We start from the raw sequence: 19,801 nt of genomic DNA on the forward strand, positions 1-19,801 counted from the left end.
TCTGTATCTGCGTGGGTTTCCACCGGGTGCTCTGTTTTCCTCCCGCAGTCCAAAGTTGCGCAGGTTAGGTGGATTGGCCATGCAAATTGCCTCTTAGTGTCCAAAAAGGTCAGGCGGAGTTACTGGGTCACGGGGATAGTTTGGAGGTGTGGACTTAAGTAGGGTGTTCTTTCCAAGGGCCGGTGCAGACTTGAAGGGCGAATGGCCTCATTCTGCATTGTAAATTCTATCTATCTATGTAATGTCAGTGCAAAGGAGGAAACGGGCAACATTCCAAAATTAGAATCTACTTGTTTTCCACTTTGAACGGAGTTTCAATAGCAACATCCTGCCCAATTGGAACTAAAATTGTCACCATGGAAACCAAGATTTCCAAAGCCAAATAATGCAACATACGCAGGACATTCAGTTCTGTAGCAGTTCTTTACATTTAGCAATTCACCACATCTCCGATGACCAAAAGCATTCTTTCCAGTTTTAATTCCGACCTCGGGTCACTGACTGTGGAGTTTGCACTTTCTCCCCGTGTGTGCGTGGGTTTCCTCCGGATGCTCCGGTTTCTTCCCACAGTCCAAAGATGTGCAGGTTAGGTGGATTAACCATGCTAAATTGCCCCCAAGTGTTCAAAGACTAGGTGGGGCCATGGGGGTAGGGTGGGAGATTGGGCCTAAGTGGGGTGCGCTTTTGGAGGGTTGGTGCAGACTCGATGGGCTGAATAGCCTCCTTCTGCACTTTAGAGATTCTATAATTCAGTATGTCACCAATCCCTTGCTTAATGGTAATCTTTCTAAAGGTTGTTTCTGTCAAATCCTAACACAACTTGTCAGCTACTTTTCTGCTAACACATGGGTTAAATAAAAATAAGAGACTTTGGCATGACAAGCGTTGTGAGATATCGCCTCAAGCGATTATCACAATCTCATCACGATTTAAAAGCACTGGAAGAGAAAATGAAGCTTACCAACTGACAGAAAAGCCTCTGCTTGTACTGAACCGATTTTGTTGGAGGCTTCGCAAATATATTGCCCAGAACTTTCCAGCGATGCAGTGCGTATATAGAGAGAACTCGATCCAGCCCTTGACATAGTGAGATGAGGTGTATTGGAGCTTGTACTGCCCACGCCAGATAGTTGAGAATTCCGAGATTTTGACCGGAGAATGTGTGATGGGTGGCTACTGATTAGTCCATGGCGATCAAACCAGCGGATGATAGGTGTCGGCTGACCACTGGCATTGCAGGTCAATGTGACAAACTCTCCTTCGGTCACTCTCAAATTGGTGGGTGGGGAGGTAATCACAGGTTTTGTGCCTCTATCTGTAGAAAGGAATGAATCTGGAGTTAGTCACTCACTGAAATAAATTATTTTTGAACTAACACATATTTCTCAAATTAGCACATTGCCTTTGGGAAATGACTGCTCAATCCCCAGAGATCTGCCTTGATGTCCATGAATTCACAGGGTTCCTGTTACGGATTGTTACTCAGTGACCACCAATGGAAAGTGAGCCTCTATGGTCTTTGGCCAGCTGTCACCCCTTCCACTCTCACTATAGTTAAAGTCAGGTACACCCAGAAAGAATAATCATTTTGATGAGATCCCATATCCAACAATATCTCAGAGGAAGAAAGTTGCGCACAGAAAATTTACAAAAGGAATACAGTTATCTTTGGTCAATTTCTAACTTGATATTATTGAAAAACAATGCAATTAATGCATGCTTACTGATACTGTAAGACTTAAGAGACACAATGGCCTCCCAATATGGAAACAAATTGCTGCTTCTTTACACCATAATGGTTATTCTTTACAGGTGAATCTGGACAATAACTGCAGCAATTTGACCATGGATGAGAGGGGAAGGGAACCCAGTGATAAGTCTGGTACTAACACTGCCTAAAGGCCGCAGAGGCACACTTTCCAGTAGTAGTGACAGGATAACAATCAGCAAGAACGCCTGTGAATATTCCCTCTATCCAACTCATGGACACCAAGCCCAACTGCTGAACTCCTTATTGCCAGTTGAGTTGCAGTCAACTAACTCAACAAAAACTGGGAATTGACCCTGGAACGTACTCGGTATCATACAAGATAGTATATGGAATTGCGGAGCCACTATATGAGCACCAATTTCTCACTAACATATACTAGAATGCATCAAGATTAGCAGATGTTAAGCAAGAGGGAAAACTGGGATTTATCCTAGGATTCTCTGGGAAGCTAGGGAGGAGATTGCTGAGCCTTTGGCTTTGATCTTTAAGTCATCTTTGTCTACAGGAATAGTGCCAGAAGACTGGAGGATAGCAAATGTTGTCCCTTTGTTCAAGAAGGGGAGTAGAGACAACCCCGGTAACTATAGACCAGTGAGCCTTACTTCTGTTGTGGGCAAAGTCTTGGGAAGGTTTAGGATGTATAATCATCTGGAAAGGAATAATTTGATTAGAGATAGTCAACACGGTTTTGTGAAGGGTAGGTCGTGCCTCACAAACTTTATTGAGTTCTTTGAGAAGGTGTCCAAACAGGTGGATGAGGGTAAAGCAGTTGATGTGGTGTATATGGATTTCAGTAAAGCGTTTGATAAGGTTCCCCACGGTAGGCTAATGTAGAGAATACGGAGGTATGGGATTCAGGGTGATTTAACAGTGTGGATCAGAAATTGGCTAGCTGGAAGAAGCCAAAGGGTGGCGGTTGATGGGAAATATTCAGACTGGAGTCCAGTAACTAGTGGTGTACCACAAGGATCTGTTTTGGGGCCACTGCTGTTTGTCATTTTTATAAATGACCTAGAAGAGGGCGTAGAAGGATGGGCGAGTAAATTTGCAGATGACACTAAAGTCGGTGGAGTTGTGGACAGTGTGGAAGGATGTTACAAGTTACAGAGGGATATAGATAAGCTGCAGCGCTGGGCTGAGAGGTGGCAAATGGAGTTTAATGCAGAAAAGTGTGAGGTTATTCATTTTGGAAGGAATAACAGGAAGACAGAGTACTGGGCTAATGGTAAGATTCTTGGTAGTGTGGATGAGCAGAGAGATCTCGGTGTCCATGTACATAGATCCCTGAAAGTTGCCACCCAGGTTGAGAGGATTGTTAAGAAGGCGTACGGTGTGTTAGCTTTTATTGGTAGAGGGATTGAGTTTCGGAGCCATGAGGTCATGTTGCAGCTGTACAAAACTCTTGTGTGGCCGCATTTGGAATATTGCGTGCAATTCTGGTCGCCGCATTATAGGAAGGATGTGGAAGCATTGGAAAGGGTGCAGAGGGGATTTACGAGAATGTTGCCTGGTATGGAGGGAAGATCTTATGAGAGAAGGCGGAGGGACTTGAGGCTGTTTTCGTTAAGAGAGAACAAGGTTAAGAGGTGACTTAATTGAGGCATACAAGATGCTCAGAGGATTAGATAGGGTGGACAGTGAGAGCCTTTTGCCTCGGATGGTGATGTCTAGCCCGAGGGGACATAGCTTTAAATTGAGGGGAGATAGGTATAGGACAGATGTCAGAGGTAGGTTCTTTACTCAGAGAGTAGTAAGGGCGTGGAATGCCCTGCCTGCAACAGTAGTGGACTCGCCAACACTAAGGGCATTCAAATGGTCATTAGATAGACATATGGACGACAAGGGAATAGTGTAGATGGGCTTTAGAGTGGTTTCACAGGTCGGCGCAACATCGAGGGCCGAAGGGCCTGTACTGCGCTGTAATGTTCTATGTTCAATGGTTAGTGAGAGGTGGGACAGTAATTGTCAGGTAACAATACCTTCCAGAGATTTCAGATAAACAACATCTAGATATTATGTGGCACTTGGGGAGGAGAAAGCTTTGAAGATTAGTATTCTGAAGAGGCTAATGGTGGTCTTATAAGAGGGCTGGAACAGTGTTGGAGAAAAAGAACAAGCATGTATTCACTGTTGCCCACAATCAACAAATGAATGAATTACCAGGCAATTTGTTTACTTTGACGGCGGAGGGAAGAATGTCGACCAGGACATCGGGAGAACTTTCTTCTCTTCTAGGTGAATACCTCAAGTGCAATATACGCTGCATTGTTGGAGTTATCATATATTTTCAGAGAGACACCAAACCAATCCATCTTCCTCAAGTTCAGGGTAGGACCTAACACGCAACATTTTGGCCAAGGCGTGAATGCCATCTGAGTCAAAACTGACAAGTTGATGATGCCAATTAGCTTGGGACAGTAGAGGTAAAGTTGCAAGACAACATCAATAGGGCGGCACTGTTGCTTCACAGCACCAGGGACCCGGGTTTAATTCCCGGCTTGTGTCACTGTTTGTGCGGAGTCTGCACGTTCTCCCCATGCCTGTGTGGGTTTCCTCCGGCTGCTCTGGTTTCCTCCCACAAGTCCCGAAAGACGTGCTCGTTCGGTGAATTGGACATTTAATTCTCCCTCTGTGTACCCGAACAGGTGCCGGATTTCACAGTAACTTCATTGCAGTGTAATATAAGCCTATTTGTGACACTAATAAAGATTATTAATTCAAATGTTGCCCGATACCAGGTGTGTACAGGACATCCCCTTTTTTGCTGCACTAATACAGGGAACAGTTGCATATATTTTAAACTAAACCTATTATTCAGAATGAGCTTAGCATCTGGGATGGAAGAGGGTGGATGGAACATTCTTTTAAGCTGCTTTGTACCTGATTGGACCATAAGCCTAGCTGATGATTGCATAGAACCAATTCTATTTTCCACCAAGCACTGATACATCCCAGCATCCTCAGCAATGAGTCCCATGATCTTCAGTCTACTTCCAGAGATTAAATGTCGAAGGCCCACTTGCACAGTGGCTGCGTTGTGGTACCAGGTGATATTGGGCTGTGGATTTCCACGATAATCACAAGTTAAACGTGCTGTGGATCCCATGGATAGAGTCATCTCTCGTAGCCCTTTGACAATTGTAGCAGGCTCTATAAAAAGAAAAAATAATAATTTTACATTCAATAGATTCACTGCTGAAAATGGCAGGGCATTTGTAATGTCTCAATCTTAAAATTAATTTACAGGATGTGGGCATCGCTGGTTAGGTCAGCACTAATTTCCCATCCCTAGCAGCTTTTCAGAATGTGGTGGTGAGCTGCCTTCCCGAACCACTCAGTCCCTGAGATGTAGGTACACCCACAGTGCTTGGAGGGAGTTCCAGGATTTTGACTGAGTGACAGTGAAGGAACAGCAATATATTTCCAAGACGGGGTGGTGAGGGACTTGGAGGTGAATCTCCAGGTGGTGGGGTTCCCGGGTATCTGCTGCTCTTGTCCTTCTAGATGGTAGTGGTCATGGGTTTGGAAGGTGTTGTCTAAGGAACCTTGGTGAATTACTGCAGTGAATCTTGTAGATGGTACACATAGCTGTCACTGTTAGTCGGTGGTGGAGGGATTGAATGTTCGTGGAAGGGGCAACAATCAAGTGGGCTGCTTTGTCCTGGATGGCACGGAGTTTCTTTTTAAAAAAAAATTTAGTGTACCCAATTCATTTCTGTCCAATTAAGGGGCAATTTAGCGTGTTCAATCCACCGACCTTGCACATCTTTCGGTTGTGGGGGTGAAACCCACGTAAACACGGGAGAATGTGAAAACTCCACACCGACAGTGACCCAGAGCCGGGATTGAACCTGGGACCTCTGCACTGTGAGGCAGCAGTGCTAATCCACTGCGCCACCGTGCTGTCAGGCACAGAGTTTCTTGAGTGTTGTTGGAGCTGCATTCATCCAAGCAAGTGGGGAGTATTCCATTACACTCCTGACTTGTGTCTTGTAGATGGTCGACAGGGTTTGGAGGGGGTTACTCGTTGTCGAATTCCCTGCCTTTGACCTACTCTGGGAGCCACAGTATTAAAATGGCTAGTCCAGTTCAGTTTCTGATCAATGGTTACCCCTGGGATGTTGGTTGTGCGGTATCGAGTGATGGTAATGCCATTGAATGTCAAGGGCGGTGGTTAGATCCGACCTAGAGGAGATGGTCATTGCGCGAATGTAACTTGCCACTTGTCAGCCCAAGCCTGGATATTGTGCAGATCCGGCAGCATTTGGATACGCACTGCTTCATTACCCGAGGAGTCGCAAATAGTACTGAATATTGTGCAGTCATCTGCGAACATCCCCATTTCTAACCTTATGATGGAACGGAGGTCATTGATGAAGCAGCTGAAGATAGTTGGACCTAGGACACTACCCTGAGGAACTCCTGCAGTGAAGTCTGGAGCGGAGATGAGTGACCTCCAACCAACCGGTGTCAGGTATGACTCCAACCAGCGGAGAGTTTTCTCAGATTCCCATTGACTCCAGGTTTGCTACGCCTCCTTGATGCCATACTTGGTGAAATGCTGCCTTGATGTCAAGGGCCGTTATTCTCACCTTACCTCTGGCATTCAGCTCGTTTGTCCATGTTTGAACCAAGGCTGTAATGAGGTCAGGAACTGAGTGACCCTAGCAGAACCCAAACTGAGCATCTGTGAGCAGGTTAGTGCCTCTTGATAGCACTGTTGAATACTCCTTCCATCACTTTGCTGATGATGCGAGAATAGACAGATAGGACGGTAATTGGCTAGGTTGGATTTGTGCTGTTTCTGGTGTACAGGATTTACCTGGGCAATTTTCCACGTTGTCAGGTAGATGCCAGTGTTGTAGCTGTACTGCAACAGCTTGGCTAGGGGTGTGGCAGGTTCTGGAGCACAAGTCTTCAGTACTATTGCCGGAATATTGTGAGGGCCCATAGCCTTTGCAGTCTCCAGTCCCATCAGTCATTTCTTGGTGTCACATGGAGTGAATCGTACTGGCTGAAGGCTGGCATCTATGATGCTGTGGACCTCCGGAAGGGACCGAGATGGATCATCCATTCACATTTCTGGCCGAAGATTGTTGTGAATGCTTCAGCCTTGTCTTTTGCACATGTGGGCTCTCCATCATTAAGGATGGGGATATTTGTGGAAATCGGAGTCCCAGTGACCTCTCTCTCTTGCACCAACCATTGTCTCCATATAGGCCTGTTCCTGTTCAATGTGGCTGCTCTGTTCTTGATGCTGTACACTTGCCAGACTGACAACACACCCACTTTTTCACAGTGGGATCAAATTTCAATTGGAGCTGTTTTTGTATGTATTTCACACCCATGCTTTTTAAATTGTTTTTGTAATTCCTGACTTTGTATGTCAGATGGCAAATTTCACCTAGGTGATAGCAATAACTTATGGGTCATTTTAAGCAGAAACTCAGTACTCAGACAACTAACAGCTACCAACTGATCTATTATTGGCATTCTGTAGGTCAAAATTAAGGCCTGCAATGACACATAGCAACAAAACATGTCAGGATTCCATGGCATATATATCAATGTTCAGCAAGCCAAGGAATCAAACTGCTGCTAAAATCACATTTAAAAGAGAAATCATCTTACTCACTGCCAATGAGTGCGAGGATTTTCTGTCAGTCAGCTCAGTGTTGTATTTAGCTTCAGTATATTGCAATAAAAACTAGGACCAGCTTTCTGATTTTGCGCACCCTCCAGAGAACTGTGTGCTAGGAGCACAAAATCAAGAATTCAATTGTTCAACCGGTCAAATCCCAGTTTATTCATTCCTGAGCCATGTGGAAAGTTTTAATTTGCACTCTGGCAAAGCCAGCCAGCAAAGGGTCTCAGTGCCCCAAAGGGATAATAAGACAGCTTTTTGCTCCTAGTTGATCTTCCATGGCCTTAATTGGTATTGGTGAGATGTGAGAAGGGGGTGTGGGGGGTAAATGACCACTAATATTGGGTCTAGACAGGATTGGGCACAACAGTCATGCCAATTATCTGACATTCTTAATGGGCGAGTTTGGTGGTGAATGTGTACCGATTGCGAAGTAGGGATCGATTAGCTGGCACCATTGAACCCATAGGCCATTATAAGCCAGCACCTTCAACAGAAGGAAGAAAATTAAAAAAGATATAAATAAAATAACTCACTCACCGTGAACAGTAACTGTGTAGTTTGCCGACACTGGCTCCCCCACTCCATTTTCAGTGATACACGAGTAGTTCCCAACATCCAATGCTCCAGCTTGATCAACAACCAGGTTGCTGTGAAAGAGTCTCCACCTCTCCTTCCCAGACAGATCCCTGCCATCTTTTAACCATCGGACACGTGGGGTCGGGACTCCACTTGCTACGCATTCCAGGATCAGAGGACTGTGTTGAATGACTGTTACTTTCTGAGAGGTTGTGGGATAAATGATGTGTGCAGAATTGTTTGTAGGATCTGTGGGGAAGGATTTGAGAAATTGCAATCTGCAGTGTTCAACCATTTCAAAACAGCTAGGCCAAATAGTGTATACACACCCTACTACGCATTGACGAGTGGGCAGCCAAAGAAAGAAAGTGATGAGCACATAAGAGAAAAGGGAAGAATGCATGTGCAAACAAAGTGCCGCTAGCAGGGCAATAAGATGACTGGAGAGCAGGCAAAAGAGGGCTACAGCTAAAATAAGAGACTGTGCAAGGCAAAGTGTTGGACGTAAAGTAAAGATTGAGTGACTAAAAGGCTTATGGGGAAAAAGAAAACAAAAGCACGGGATGAAAAGTGTAAGAGCGAGCAGCGGAATATGAGCAAGTGGAAAAATAGAATACTGAAGAAACGTGAGAGAGAAACTAATGTGAAGTGGAAGTATTCAATGAATGGCCTGACACTGGGAAGTTCTGAGGAACAAAGGAACCTTGGAGTGTTTGTCCATAGATCTCTGAAGGCAGAAGGAAGTTAATAGGGTGGTGTAAAAAGCTTATGGGACAATTGCCAGATTACAAAAACATGGAGGTCATGTTGAAGTTGTACAGAACTTTGTTGAGGCTACAGCTGGAGTACTGTGTGCAATTCTGGTCACCACATGGTAGGATGTGCAGAGGCGATTCACCAAGATGTTGCCTGGGATGGAACATTTAATTTATGAAGAGAGATTGGATAGGCTTGGGTTGTTTTCACTGGAGCAGAGAAGACGGAGGGTGATCTGATCAAGGTGTACAAAATTATGAGGGGCACGTACAGGGTGGATAGGGAGCAGCTGTTCCCCTTAGTTGAAGGGTCAGTTACGAGGCGACACAAGTTCAAGGTGAGGGGCAAGATGTCTAAGAGGGATTTGAGGAAAAACCTTTTTACCAGAGGGTCGTGATGAACTGGAATGCACTGCCTTGGAGTGTGGTACAGATGGGTTGTCTCACATCCTTTAGAAAGTACCTGGATGAGCACTTGGCACGTCATAACGTTCAAGGTGCATCATAACGTTCAAGGCTATGGGCCAAGTGCTGGCAAATGGGATTAGGTAGACCGGTCAGGTGTTTTTCAGGCTTCGCTGCAGACTAGATGGGCTGAAGGGCCTTTTCTGCACTGTATTATTCTGTGATTCTGTAATGGGAGGGCTGAGACAAGCTGAGGCTAGCCATGAACAAGATATTATTGAATATTATATCTCCTGTCATAAATCAGACCGAGCATGGCACCATCAGATAAAATAGCTGTTTATTTGTAAGTTGAATAATGTTGATGCTAAATAAAAAGGCAACAGTGATGAGTTAGAAAAACAAGATTTAGGACCTCATTTCCTCTGGTTGCTTTTAGCAAACAAGTACCTACTCGCTATTCAGACACAGTTGGTTAGAATTTAACTCTGAGTATGATCGCCCTTCCATCCACTTTGCTTTCTATTCCCTTTATAATTTATTCATATTTTCTATTTGAGCAGTGGAGGACTCAGCATCCAGCACACATTTCAGGAGATGTGGGTGCGAGGGAGGGAGACAGTGGGTGCCGGTCAACCTAAACATTAAATTTAACGATGTATTTCAACATCAGTTTTTTTCTCAAAAAGTGTCTGAGGAAACAAATTTTGTAGTTTATGTAATTTTATTTATAATGTATGAAATGCTCAGATATCAAGCTGGATGTAAAGTTCAGAATCACAAATTAACACAAGTAAATAAATTGGAGTTTGGTGGAAAATTTCAGTCCAAATCATAGAGTTGAAAAGTGTATGTGTAGTTGTCAAGCTTAGACCAGATCAGATGCGAGTCCCACGACAGTTGAACAGTTTGATGCCCTCTGAGCCTGACTGAAAAATACACACTTGAGGCTAGAGTTCCCAAAACAGTACCACAACACGAGTAACTTTTCCAGGCTGATAGCTAGGAAAGCTGAGAAAGGAATGTGCGACTGCACTCCTTAAATTCCTTTTTCTTCATCAAGATGAGGGATGTCAGTGTTGTGGATTGAATATTTCATCATGCTTTGTAGCTAATATCAATATCAAAGATTCCCAAATCAGCCTAACTACAAGTTAGAGAGAGACAGCAAATCTCCCACCGCTCAATGATTTTTTTTTAAATTTAGAGTCCCCAATTCACTTTTCCAATTAAGGGGCAATTTAGTGTGGCCAATCCACCTACCCTGCACATCTTTGGGTTGTGGGGGCGAAACCCACGCAAACACAGGGAGAATGTGCAAACTCCACACGGACAGTGACCCAGAGCTGGGATCGAACCAGGGACCTCAGCGCCGTGAGGCTGCAGTTCTACCACTGCGCCACCGTGCTGCCCCCCCACCGCTCAATTATACACCTTTCTCCCAACTAAAGAACAGCATCTCTAAGTGCACCCATGTGACATATTAATTTCTCATTCCAGCCTTTATGGTCTTCAAATGAGATAATCTCTTTACTCTCAATTATAGGTACTTTTGAACCAATTATTAATATTGCACTCACACCAGGGCTCACAAACAATATTAATATTGTAAGTTTATTTGTAGGAATTTGTCACAAGCCGGCAGAGACATACTCCTCCCAACAGTCTGGTCCAGGAGGAGAAAGGCCAGGTGCACCACCTAGATTATCTCCCACAATGGAAACAGCACCTAGCATACCAAACAGTTTAATATTCCCATCCTTAACAGGGTACTACAAAGGTCAAGGGCATAGCAATTCCTTCAGCTGTCTGTACTGGCTCAAACAGTAATTATTAAGACTGGGTACATGGTAAAAATACATCTGGGCTGTACACTTACGCCTAATCAACATCTTATGCCCTGTAGGTTCCATTTTCATCTCATGAGTGACTGGATTGTACGCCGCACACTTGTAGGCTCCTTTGTCCTGCTGTGTGACGTTGAGCACTTGCAAATTTCCAGAAGGAAAGATCAGGTAGTTATCTGAAAATAAGAGCATAGTAAGAAAAAGACTGTTACAACATGATAAGGGAACTCCTGAAACTGTAAGGGGTCAGAAAACAGGGATGCCAGCCTCAGAGCCATGGTAGTCCCACAAATTTCATCTGAGCGAAAGTATCAAGTCCAAGCTTTGAAGAGAAGCGGAGGCATTCTCGTAAAAAACTTAACGGAGGTAAGAAGAAAAAAAAAAATCAGTAAATATATTTAATCACATTATTGTAAAATATGTATTTTTAAAAAAAAAATCTATTTGTTTAAACCCTTAATTTTTAAATCTGAAATTTCAGTCAGAGGGAAGAAAATGTTCAGTAAGCATTTTCAGAACTCAAACTAGAGGTCATATACTCTAATTCTAAAATTGCATATAGTGCAAGACATTCTTAACATTGAAAAGGTTTATCACAGTTCCCAACTCCCCCACCTGAAAACAGGTAATGCATTTTTTAAAAGTTTACAAAGAAACACAGGTTCCACAAATTTAATATATCAATAGACTTGTTGATTTCCAATGGTTTTGAATGTCAGATGAAGTGGAATGAAAGGTATATCAACATAACTCATTCTAAAGTCAAGCATTTGGTCCTTAATTTTATATATTTATTTTATATTAACATTTATTGTCACATAATAAAATTTTAATCAATTAGCAAACAGAAAAGTAGAGTTGGAGCAAAGAACATCTATCCAGTACAGGCTGAAAAGCTAGGTGATGCAAAAGTGAGATACTTCGGTGCCACTTGCTTCCATTATATATGCAGACACAATAATTTATCATGGAAAAAGCTTGTATGAAATGCAACAGGTTGCAAGGTTCTATACGCAGGAAGTGTATGCACATTTTTGAAATTATAAATGACTAACACCTGAATTTGCTAACACCTGAATTTATATAGTGCCTGGTCATGTCAAACAATTTCAGTGCTTCACAGTGAATTACGTATGTTATACAGGGATTTATGTAGGCAAATGCAGTAGGATACCATCCCAACCATATTCCCAAAGTATTTTCTCATGGTCTGATAATTATCTTATTTTAAGGCAGTAAGTGATAAATCTTTTAACATATTGAGCAGCAGGGCAGCATGGTGGCGCAATGGGTTAGCACTGCGGCCTCACAGCGCCGAGGTCCCAGGTTTGATCCTGGCTCTGTGCAAGCTAGATGGATTGGCCACGCTAAATTGCCCCTTAATTGGCAAAAATGAATTGGGTACTTTAAATTTATTTAAAAAAAAAAAAAAAATTTTTAAAATAGACTTCCGGGTGCGACGATGACCAGCTAAGTCGCACGTTTCGGCAGCTCCCGTTGGAACGGACTTCTGGGCTCTTGATAAGAGCCCCAACTGCAATTTTAAACGGCCAAAAACACTGTGCGGTGAAATAGAAGGGAATCCCCCCGGATATTGATGGAAAAAGGAGAGGATAGCGGCAGGATTGCAGTGGATCCTTCGGAGCAGCGGCAAGGAAGGGAAGCTCGAAGCAAGATGGCGTCGGAAGGTGGCCGTTCGATATGGGGCCCGGAGCAACAAGAGTTCCTGCGGCGCCGTGTGGAAGAGCTGAAGAAGGAGGTGTTGGCCCCGATGCTACAGGCGATTGAAGGGCTAAAGGAGGCGCAGAGGACCCAGGAGCTGGAGCTTCGGGTCGTGAAGGCAAAGGCTGCTGAAAATGAAGATGAAATTCAGGGCCTGGTGGTGAAGACAGAGACGCACGAGGCGCAGCACAAGAGGTGCGTGGAGAGGTTTGAAGCCCTGGAGAATAATTCGAGGAGGAAGAATCTAAGAGTCTTGGGTCTTCCCGAGGGCGCAGAGGGGGCGGATGTCGGGGCATATGTGAGCACGATGCTTCACTCGCTAATGGGATCGGAGGCCCCGACGGGCCCTTTGGCGGTGGAGGGAGCTTATCAAGTTATGGCGTGTAGACCAAGGGCAGGAGAAATACCTCGAGCCATAGTGGTGAGGTTTCACCGCTATAATGACAGAGAGATGGTTCTAAGATGGGCGAAGAAAACTCGGAGCTGCAGGTGGGAGAACGCGGTGATCTGCGTATACCAGGATTGGAGTGCGGAGGTGGCGAGAAGGAGGGCAAGTTTCAATCGGGCTAAGGCGGTGCTTCACAAAAAGGTGAAATTTGGAATGCTGCAACCGGCGAGACTGTGGGTCACATACCAAGGGAAGCACCACTACTTTGAGACGGCAGAAGAGGCGTGGACATTCATAGTGGACGAGAAGCTGGAATAGTCTGGCGAGAGAAACAGCTTCTGGGACAAAGTGGTGGGGTGACTATGTGGGACGAGGAAGGGGGGAGGGATGATTTTTCAATTGTTAACTCTTTAATCCTGTAAGTTTTCTCTCTTCCCCTCGTTTGGGGGGGGGGGGGAAAGAGTATGAGGAACTGTGGGCGCCGGTGGGTAGGAAAGCGGGGCTGAGTGGGAAACGCGGGCCTCGTTCCCGCGCTATGGTAATTATGGCAGGAACAGGGACGCAGGAAGGTGGGGGCCTCGCACAGTGAGAGGCCGAGGGCAAACGGGGAAGCCGAGGTCAGCCAGAGTTCGCTGACTTCTGGGAGCAACATGGGGGGTGTAATTACGCTAGAGGGGGATCTAGCGGAGGGTGGGGGGGGGGGGGGGGAGGGAGCTAACTGGGTTGCTGCTGCTAAGGGGAAGGGGGAGCTGTTATGGGGCGGGGTGGTCGAGGCGGGAGGGCACCGCCGGTGGGATATACGGGTACGTGGGAACCGGGTGAGGAGCTGGGTTAAAAAAGGGGATGGCTAGTCGACGGGGGGGGGGGGAGGAGAAGAGAGAGAGAGAGAGAGAGAGAGAGAGAGAGAGAGAGAGAGAGAGAGAGAGCCCCCCCAACCCGGCTGATCACGTGGAACGTGAGAGGGCTGAATGGGCCGATTAAAAGGGCGCGGGTACTCGCACACCTAAAGAAATTAAAGGCAGATGTGGTTATGTTGCAGGAGACGCACCTAAAATTGACAGATCAGGTCAGACTACGTAAAGGATGGGTGGGACAGGTGTTTCATTCGGGTTTGGATGCGAAGAATAGGGGGGTGGCTATTTTAGTGGGGAAACGGGTACTGTTTGAGGCAAAGACCATAGTGGCGGACAGTGGGGGTAGATACGTGATGGTGAGTAGCAGACTGCAAGGGGAGGCGGTGGTTCTGGTGAACGTGTACGCCCCGAACTGGGATGATGCAAACTTCATGAGGCGTATGTTGGGGCGTATCCCGGACCTGGAGGCGGGAAAGTTGGTAATGGAGGGAGATTTCAATACAGTGCTTCATCCAGGGCTGGACCGTTGAGGTCCAGGACTGGGAGGAGGCCGGCAGCGGCCAAGGTGCTTAAGGATTTCATGGAGCAGATGGGAGGAGTAGACCCTTGGAGATTTATCAGACCTAGGATTAAGGAGTACTCATTCTTCTCCCATGTTCACAAGGTATATTCACGGATAGACTTTTTTGACCTGGGAAGGGCACTGATTCCGCAGGTGACAGGGACAGAGTACACGGCCATAGCCATCTCAGACCACGCTCCACACTGGGTAGATCTGGAGGTAGGAGAGGAAAAGGAACAGCACCCACTCTGGAGAACGGATATGGGCCTGTTGGCGGATGAGGGGATATGTCTAAGGGTGAGGGGGTGTATCGAAAGGTACTTGGAGCTTAATGACAATGGAGAGGTTCAGGTGGGAGTGGTCTGGGAGGCGTTGAAGGCGGTGGTCAGAGGGCAACTGATATCCATAAGGGCACATAAATGGAAGCAAGAGAGTAAAGAAAGGGAGCGATTGCTGAGAGAACTTCTGAGGGTGGACAGGCAATATGCAGAGGCACCGGAGGAGGGACTGTACAGGGAAAGACAAAGGTTACATGTGGAATTTGACCTGCTGATCACGGGTAAGGCAGAGGCACAGTGGAGGAGGTCACAGGGAGTGCAGTATGAGTATGGAGAGAAGGCGAGTCGGTTACTGGCCCAACAATTGAGGAAGAGGGGAGCGGCGAGGGAGATAGGTGGGGTGAGGGATGAGGAGGGAGAGATGGAACGGGGAGAGGAGAGAGTGAATGGGGTGTTTAAGACATTCTATGAGAGGTTGTATAAGGCTCAGCCCCCGGAAGGGAAGGAGGGAATGATGCATTTCCTGGATCAGCTGGAATTCCCTAAGGTGGAGGAGCAGGAGAGGGCGGGACTGGGAGCACAGATTGATGTGGAGGTGGTGGTAAAGGGGATTGGGAGCATGCAGGCGGGGAAGGCCCCAGGACCGGATGGGTTCATGGTGGAATTTTATAGGAAATATATAGACCTACTGGCCCCGCTTTTGACGAGAACCTTTAACGAGGCCAGGGAAAGGGGGAAGTTGCCCCCGACTATGTCGGAGGCGACAATATCGTTACTTTTGAAGGATAAAGACCCGCTGCAGTGTGGGTCCTACAGGCCCATTTCCCTTTTGAATGTAGATGCTAAGCTCCTGGCCAAGGTAATGGCGACGAGGATAGAGGATTCTGTCCCTGGGGTGGTCCATGAGGATCAAACTGGGTTCGTTAAGGGGAGACAGCTGAACACGAACATACGGAGGCTGCTAGGGGTGATGATGATGACCCCACCAGAGGGGGAGGCGGAGATAATGGTGGCGATGGATGCCGAGAAAGCATTTGACAGGGTCGAATGGGACTACCTGTGGGAAGTGTTGAGGAGATTTGGTTTCGGTGAAGGGTTCATTGGATGGGTACAGCTGCTATATAGGGCCCCGGTGGCAAGTGTGATCACGAACAGGCAGAGGTCTGACTACCTCCGTCTTTATAGAGGGACGAGGCAGGGGTGTCCCCTGTCTCCGTTACTGTTTGCATTGGTAATTGAGCCCCTGGCCATAGCACTGAGGGGCTCCAGGAAGTGGAGGGGAGTACTCAGGGGAGGAGAAGAACACCGGGTATCATTGTATGCAGATGATTTACTGCTGTATGTTGCGGACCCGGTGGAGGGGATGCCTGAGATAATGCAGACGCTCGGGGAGTTTGGGGAATTCTCGGGGTACAAATTGAACATGGGGAAGAGTGAGTTGTTTGTGGTACATCCGGGGGAGCAGAGCAGGGGAATAGAGGATTTACCGCTGAGGAGGGTAACAAGGGATTTCCGGTACTTGGGGATCCAGATAGCCAGGAGTTGGGGAACCTTACATAGGCTTAATTTAACATGATTGGTGGAACAGATGGAGGAGGATTTTAAGAGATGGGACATGGTGCCCCTGTCACTGGTGGGGAGGGTGCAGGCGGTCAAAATGGTAGTCCTCCCGAGATTCCTTTTTGTGTTTCAGTGCCTCCCGGTGATGGTCACGAAGGCTTTTTTCAAGAAGATCGAGAAAAGCGATACGAGTTTTGTGTGGGCTGGGAAGACCCCGAGAGTGAGGAGGGGGTTCTTGCAGCGTAGCAGGGAGAGGGGGGGACTGGCACTACTAAGCTTAAGTGAGTACTATTGGGCCGCCAATATTTCAATGGTGTGTAAGTGGATGGGAGAAGGGGAGGGAGCGGCGTGGAAGAGATTGGAGATGGCGTCCTGCAAAGGAACCAGCCTACAAGCACTGGTGACGGCACCGCTGCCGTTCTCCCCGAAGAAATACACCACAAGTCCAGTGGTGGTGGCAACACTGAAAATTTGGGGGCAGTGGAGATGGCATAGGGGAATGACGGGAGCCTCGGTGCGGTCCCCGATAAGAAATAATCATAGGTTTGTCCCGGGGAGAATGGATGGGGGATTTGGAGCATGGCAGAGAGCTGGGATTGTGCAACTGAGGGATCTGTTCTTGGACGGGACGTTTGCGAGTCTGGGAGCGCTGACGGAAAAATATGGGTTGCCCCAAGGGAATGAATTTCGATACATGCAACTGAGGGCTTTTGCGAGGCAACAGGTGAGGGAATTCCCGCAGCTCCCGACGCAGGAGATTCAGGATAGAGTGATCTCAGGGACATGGGTGGGGGATGGTAGGGTGTCAGATATATACAGGGAAATGAGAGACGAGGGGGAGAACATGGTGGATGAGCTGAAGGGAAAATGGGAGGAAGAGCTGGGGGAAGAGATTGAAGAGGGGCTGTGGGCAGATGCCCTATGTAGGGTAAACTCTTCGTCCTCGTGCGCCAGGCTTAGCCTGATACAATTTAAGGTTTTGCACAGGGCACATATGACCGGAGCAAGGCTCAGTACATTTTTCGGGGTAGAGGATAGGTGTGGGAGATGCTCGAGAAGCCCAGCAAACCACACCCACATGTTTTGGTCATACCCGGCACTGCAGGGGTTCTGGGTGGGGGTGGCGAAGGTGCTTTCAAAGGTGGTGGGGGTCCGGGTCGAGCCAGGCTGGGGGCTGGCTATATTCGGGGTTGCAGAAGAGCCGGGAGTGCAGGAGGCGAGAGAGGCTGATGTTTTGGCCTTTGCGTCCCTAGTAGCCCGGCGAAGGATACTGCTTATGTGGAAGGAAGCCAAGCCTCCAGGCGTGGAGACCTGGATAAACTACATGGCAGGGTTTATAAAACTGGAACGGATAAAATTTGCACTAAGGGGTTTGGCTCAGGGGTTCACCAGGCGGTGGCAACCGTTCATTAACTACCTCGCAGAACGATAAAGGAAATGGGAAGGTAACAGCAGCAACCCAAGGGGGGGGGGGCTCAGGTGGGTCCTCAGGGGTGTTTTTGTAAAGATATTGGTACTTGGTTATGTATATTGAATTGCTGATTTTATTATTTGGGAGAGCTATTATTTTTGTTATGGCAGTTGCCATTTAGTTTATATATTATTTATTTATTTGTTAAAATAAGGTCACGGTTATTTATATTGTTTTGCTGTTGTAAAAAGGGGGGAAACCTTTGTACTGTTTTGTATGTCCGAAAAAGTTGAATACAATATATTTTTAAAAATAAAAATAAAAAATTTAAAAAAACATATTGAGCAGCACACCACAAATAGACGTTAAACCCATACAAATTGTTTTACAAATCCAGTCAGAGATCAGTAGAAAGCAGTTAGAATAGTAGACAGATCATGCCACTATCACCCATTAAATATCAGTGGCATGGGTAAAAAGCAGTATGCATGGTGACAACAGAATTACTAAAGAATGGGGAAAACTAATATTTTAAAAATTGTACAGTCTTTTTAAGACAAGTCAGCATAGTCTATCAAAGTTTAAAGCACCAATCTTTTGCCTCTCCAGTATGGTTTTTAATTTGACTGCTAGGATGAAACTCCTCCCTGTATGGTTTCTGTTCAAGTCCTTCATGAATGAATTAGGGCACTTTCAATTCAACTTAAGGTGGCAACAGATCCAGATCACAAAACTGCCAATGACTGACACATATATTCTCAGTCTCACTTCATGATAGATGGATGAGAAAGAGAAATATCACACTACTGAAGTAAAAGCATGTTGTTTAGTCTGTGGATTCTGTATTTAATCTGTGCTGTACGTGCCCTGGGAATGTGTAATTGTGATGAATGCAGGAAATTGTTAAATATTGGGCTTGATTCTCCATTCCTGAGACCAAGTGGTGACGCCGGGGCAGGATTCATGGCCTTCCACGAAAGAAAAACTGGCGCCGAACCTGGACCGATTCAGTGACGGTGGTGGGGCTAGCATCGGCGCCACGTGGAACACAATCAATTTCATGAAAAACGGTGCAGGATTCGCCAGGTCCGCAATTGACACTCGGGAGTTTGACAAGCTGCAGCCGCATACACACATTACACACTGATCCCAGCCAACAAGATGGCACTGGATGTGCTGGAGTGCACCCATACAGCTGATGGGTCAGCTGGGGCCAGAGGCACCTAGGGGGGGTGCCTGGGAGGACACCATCCGACCCGGGCCCTACCTTCACAGTGGGCTATCAGCGGTGTGCGAAGCTGCATGGCTGCCTTTCCATCTGTGGCAATGGTATTCCGTGCCCATTCACCCCAATCCCACAGCCTACCTTCTGGCCAACCCCTGCTACACCCTCGGACCTGGCTGAAGTCCCGTTGGCCAGAGGCAAAACTGTCAGTAAACTATGTGGATGTTGGACACTGTACCCACTCTCTCCATTAGCAGCCACAACGGCAGTTTCACAATTTTTAAAAGCACATGTGAACTCAGCCCATCGGAGGAGGAAAATACCGGGTCAGGCTGCTAATGATATGCAAACAGTGTTTAATGTACATGCGTTCCGAACCGCATTGATGCCGCTGTCAAGGTGATGGAGAATTGAGATTTGGCGTCAATCAGTGCCCGTTGCGATTTTGGCAGCAGAACCTATTCTCTGCTACAATCGCGTTTCACGATTTCGGCGTCAGCCAACGGAGAACCCACCCAATTATGTTTTATATTTGTTGCAGTAACGTTATTACAAACCCTGGTTTCAGATATATATATATATATATATATATATATATATCATATATAGGTAGTATGTCTGGTAAAGCTGTGATTAAGGGGTCGTAAAAAAGTGAGGTCATCATTGGTTTACTTGTTTACAGAGATAGATGGTTAATCGAACATTGCTTGTGTTTTGGATGATCCCTGGGGTACAGATAATTTATGAGGGATGGTGCTTAGTCATGGATAAGCAGGTCATGGGAGGAGACCGAAGAATGC

At 46.4% G+C, this 19,801-nt stretch overlaps 1 protein-coding gene across 7 annotated transcripts in view; it reads right to left on the reverse strand.

The window, feature by feature from the left end:
* The window catches only part of cdon (cell adhesion associated, oncogene regulated), a 287,217-nt gene that overhangs the window by 86,171 nt on the left and 181,245 nt on the right, over positions 1-19,801 (reverse strand). For all 7 annotated transcript variants that reach the window (XM_072486781.1, XM_072486779.1, XM_072486777.1 and 4 more), the window contains 4 exons: positions 11,034-11,177; positions 7,956-8,243; positions 4,652-4,921; positions 962-1,315 (listed from right to left, as the gene is read on the reverse strand). In XM_072486781.1, the coding sequence (XP_072342882.1) occupies positions 962-1,315; positions 4,652-4,921; positions 7,956-8,243; positions 11,034-11,177 (1,056 nt within the window). The remainder of the gene's footprint in view (positions 1-961; positions 1,316-4,651; positions 4,922-7,955; positions 8,244-11,033; positions 11,178-19,801) is intronic.

This window comes from Scyliorhinus torazame, chromosome 21 (genome assembly GCF_047496885.1).
Source record: "Scyliorhinus torazame isolate Kashiwa2021f chromosome 21, sScyTor2.1, whole genome shotgun sequence".
Taxonomy (NCBI): domain Eukaryota; kingdom Metazoa; phylum Chordata; class Chondrichthyes; order Carcharhiniformes; family Scyliorhinidae; genus Scyliorhinus; species Scyliorhinus torazame.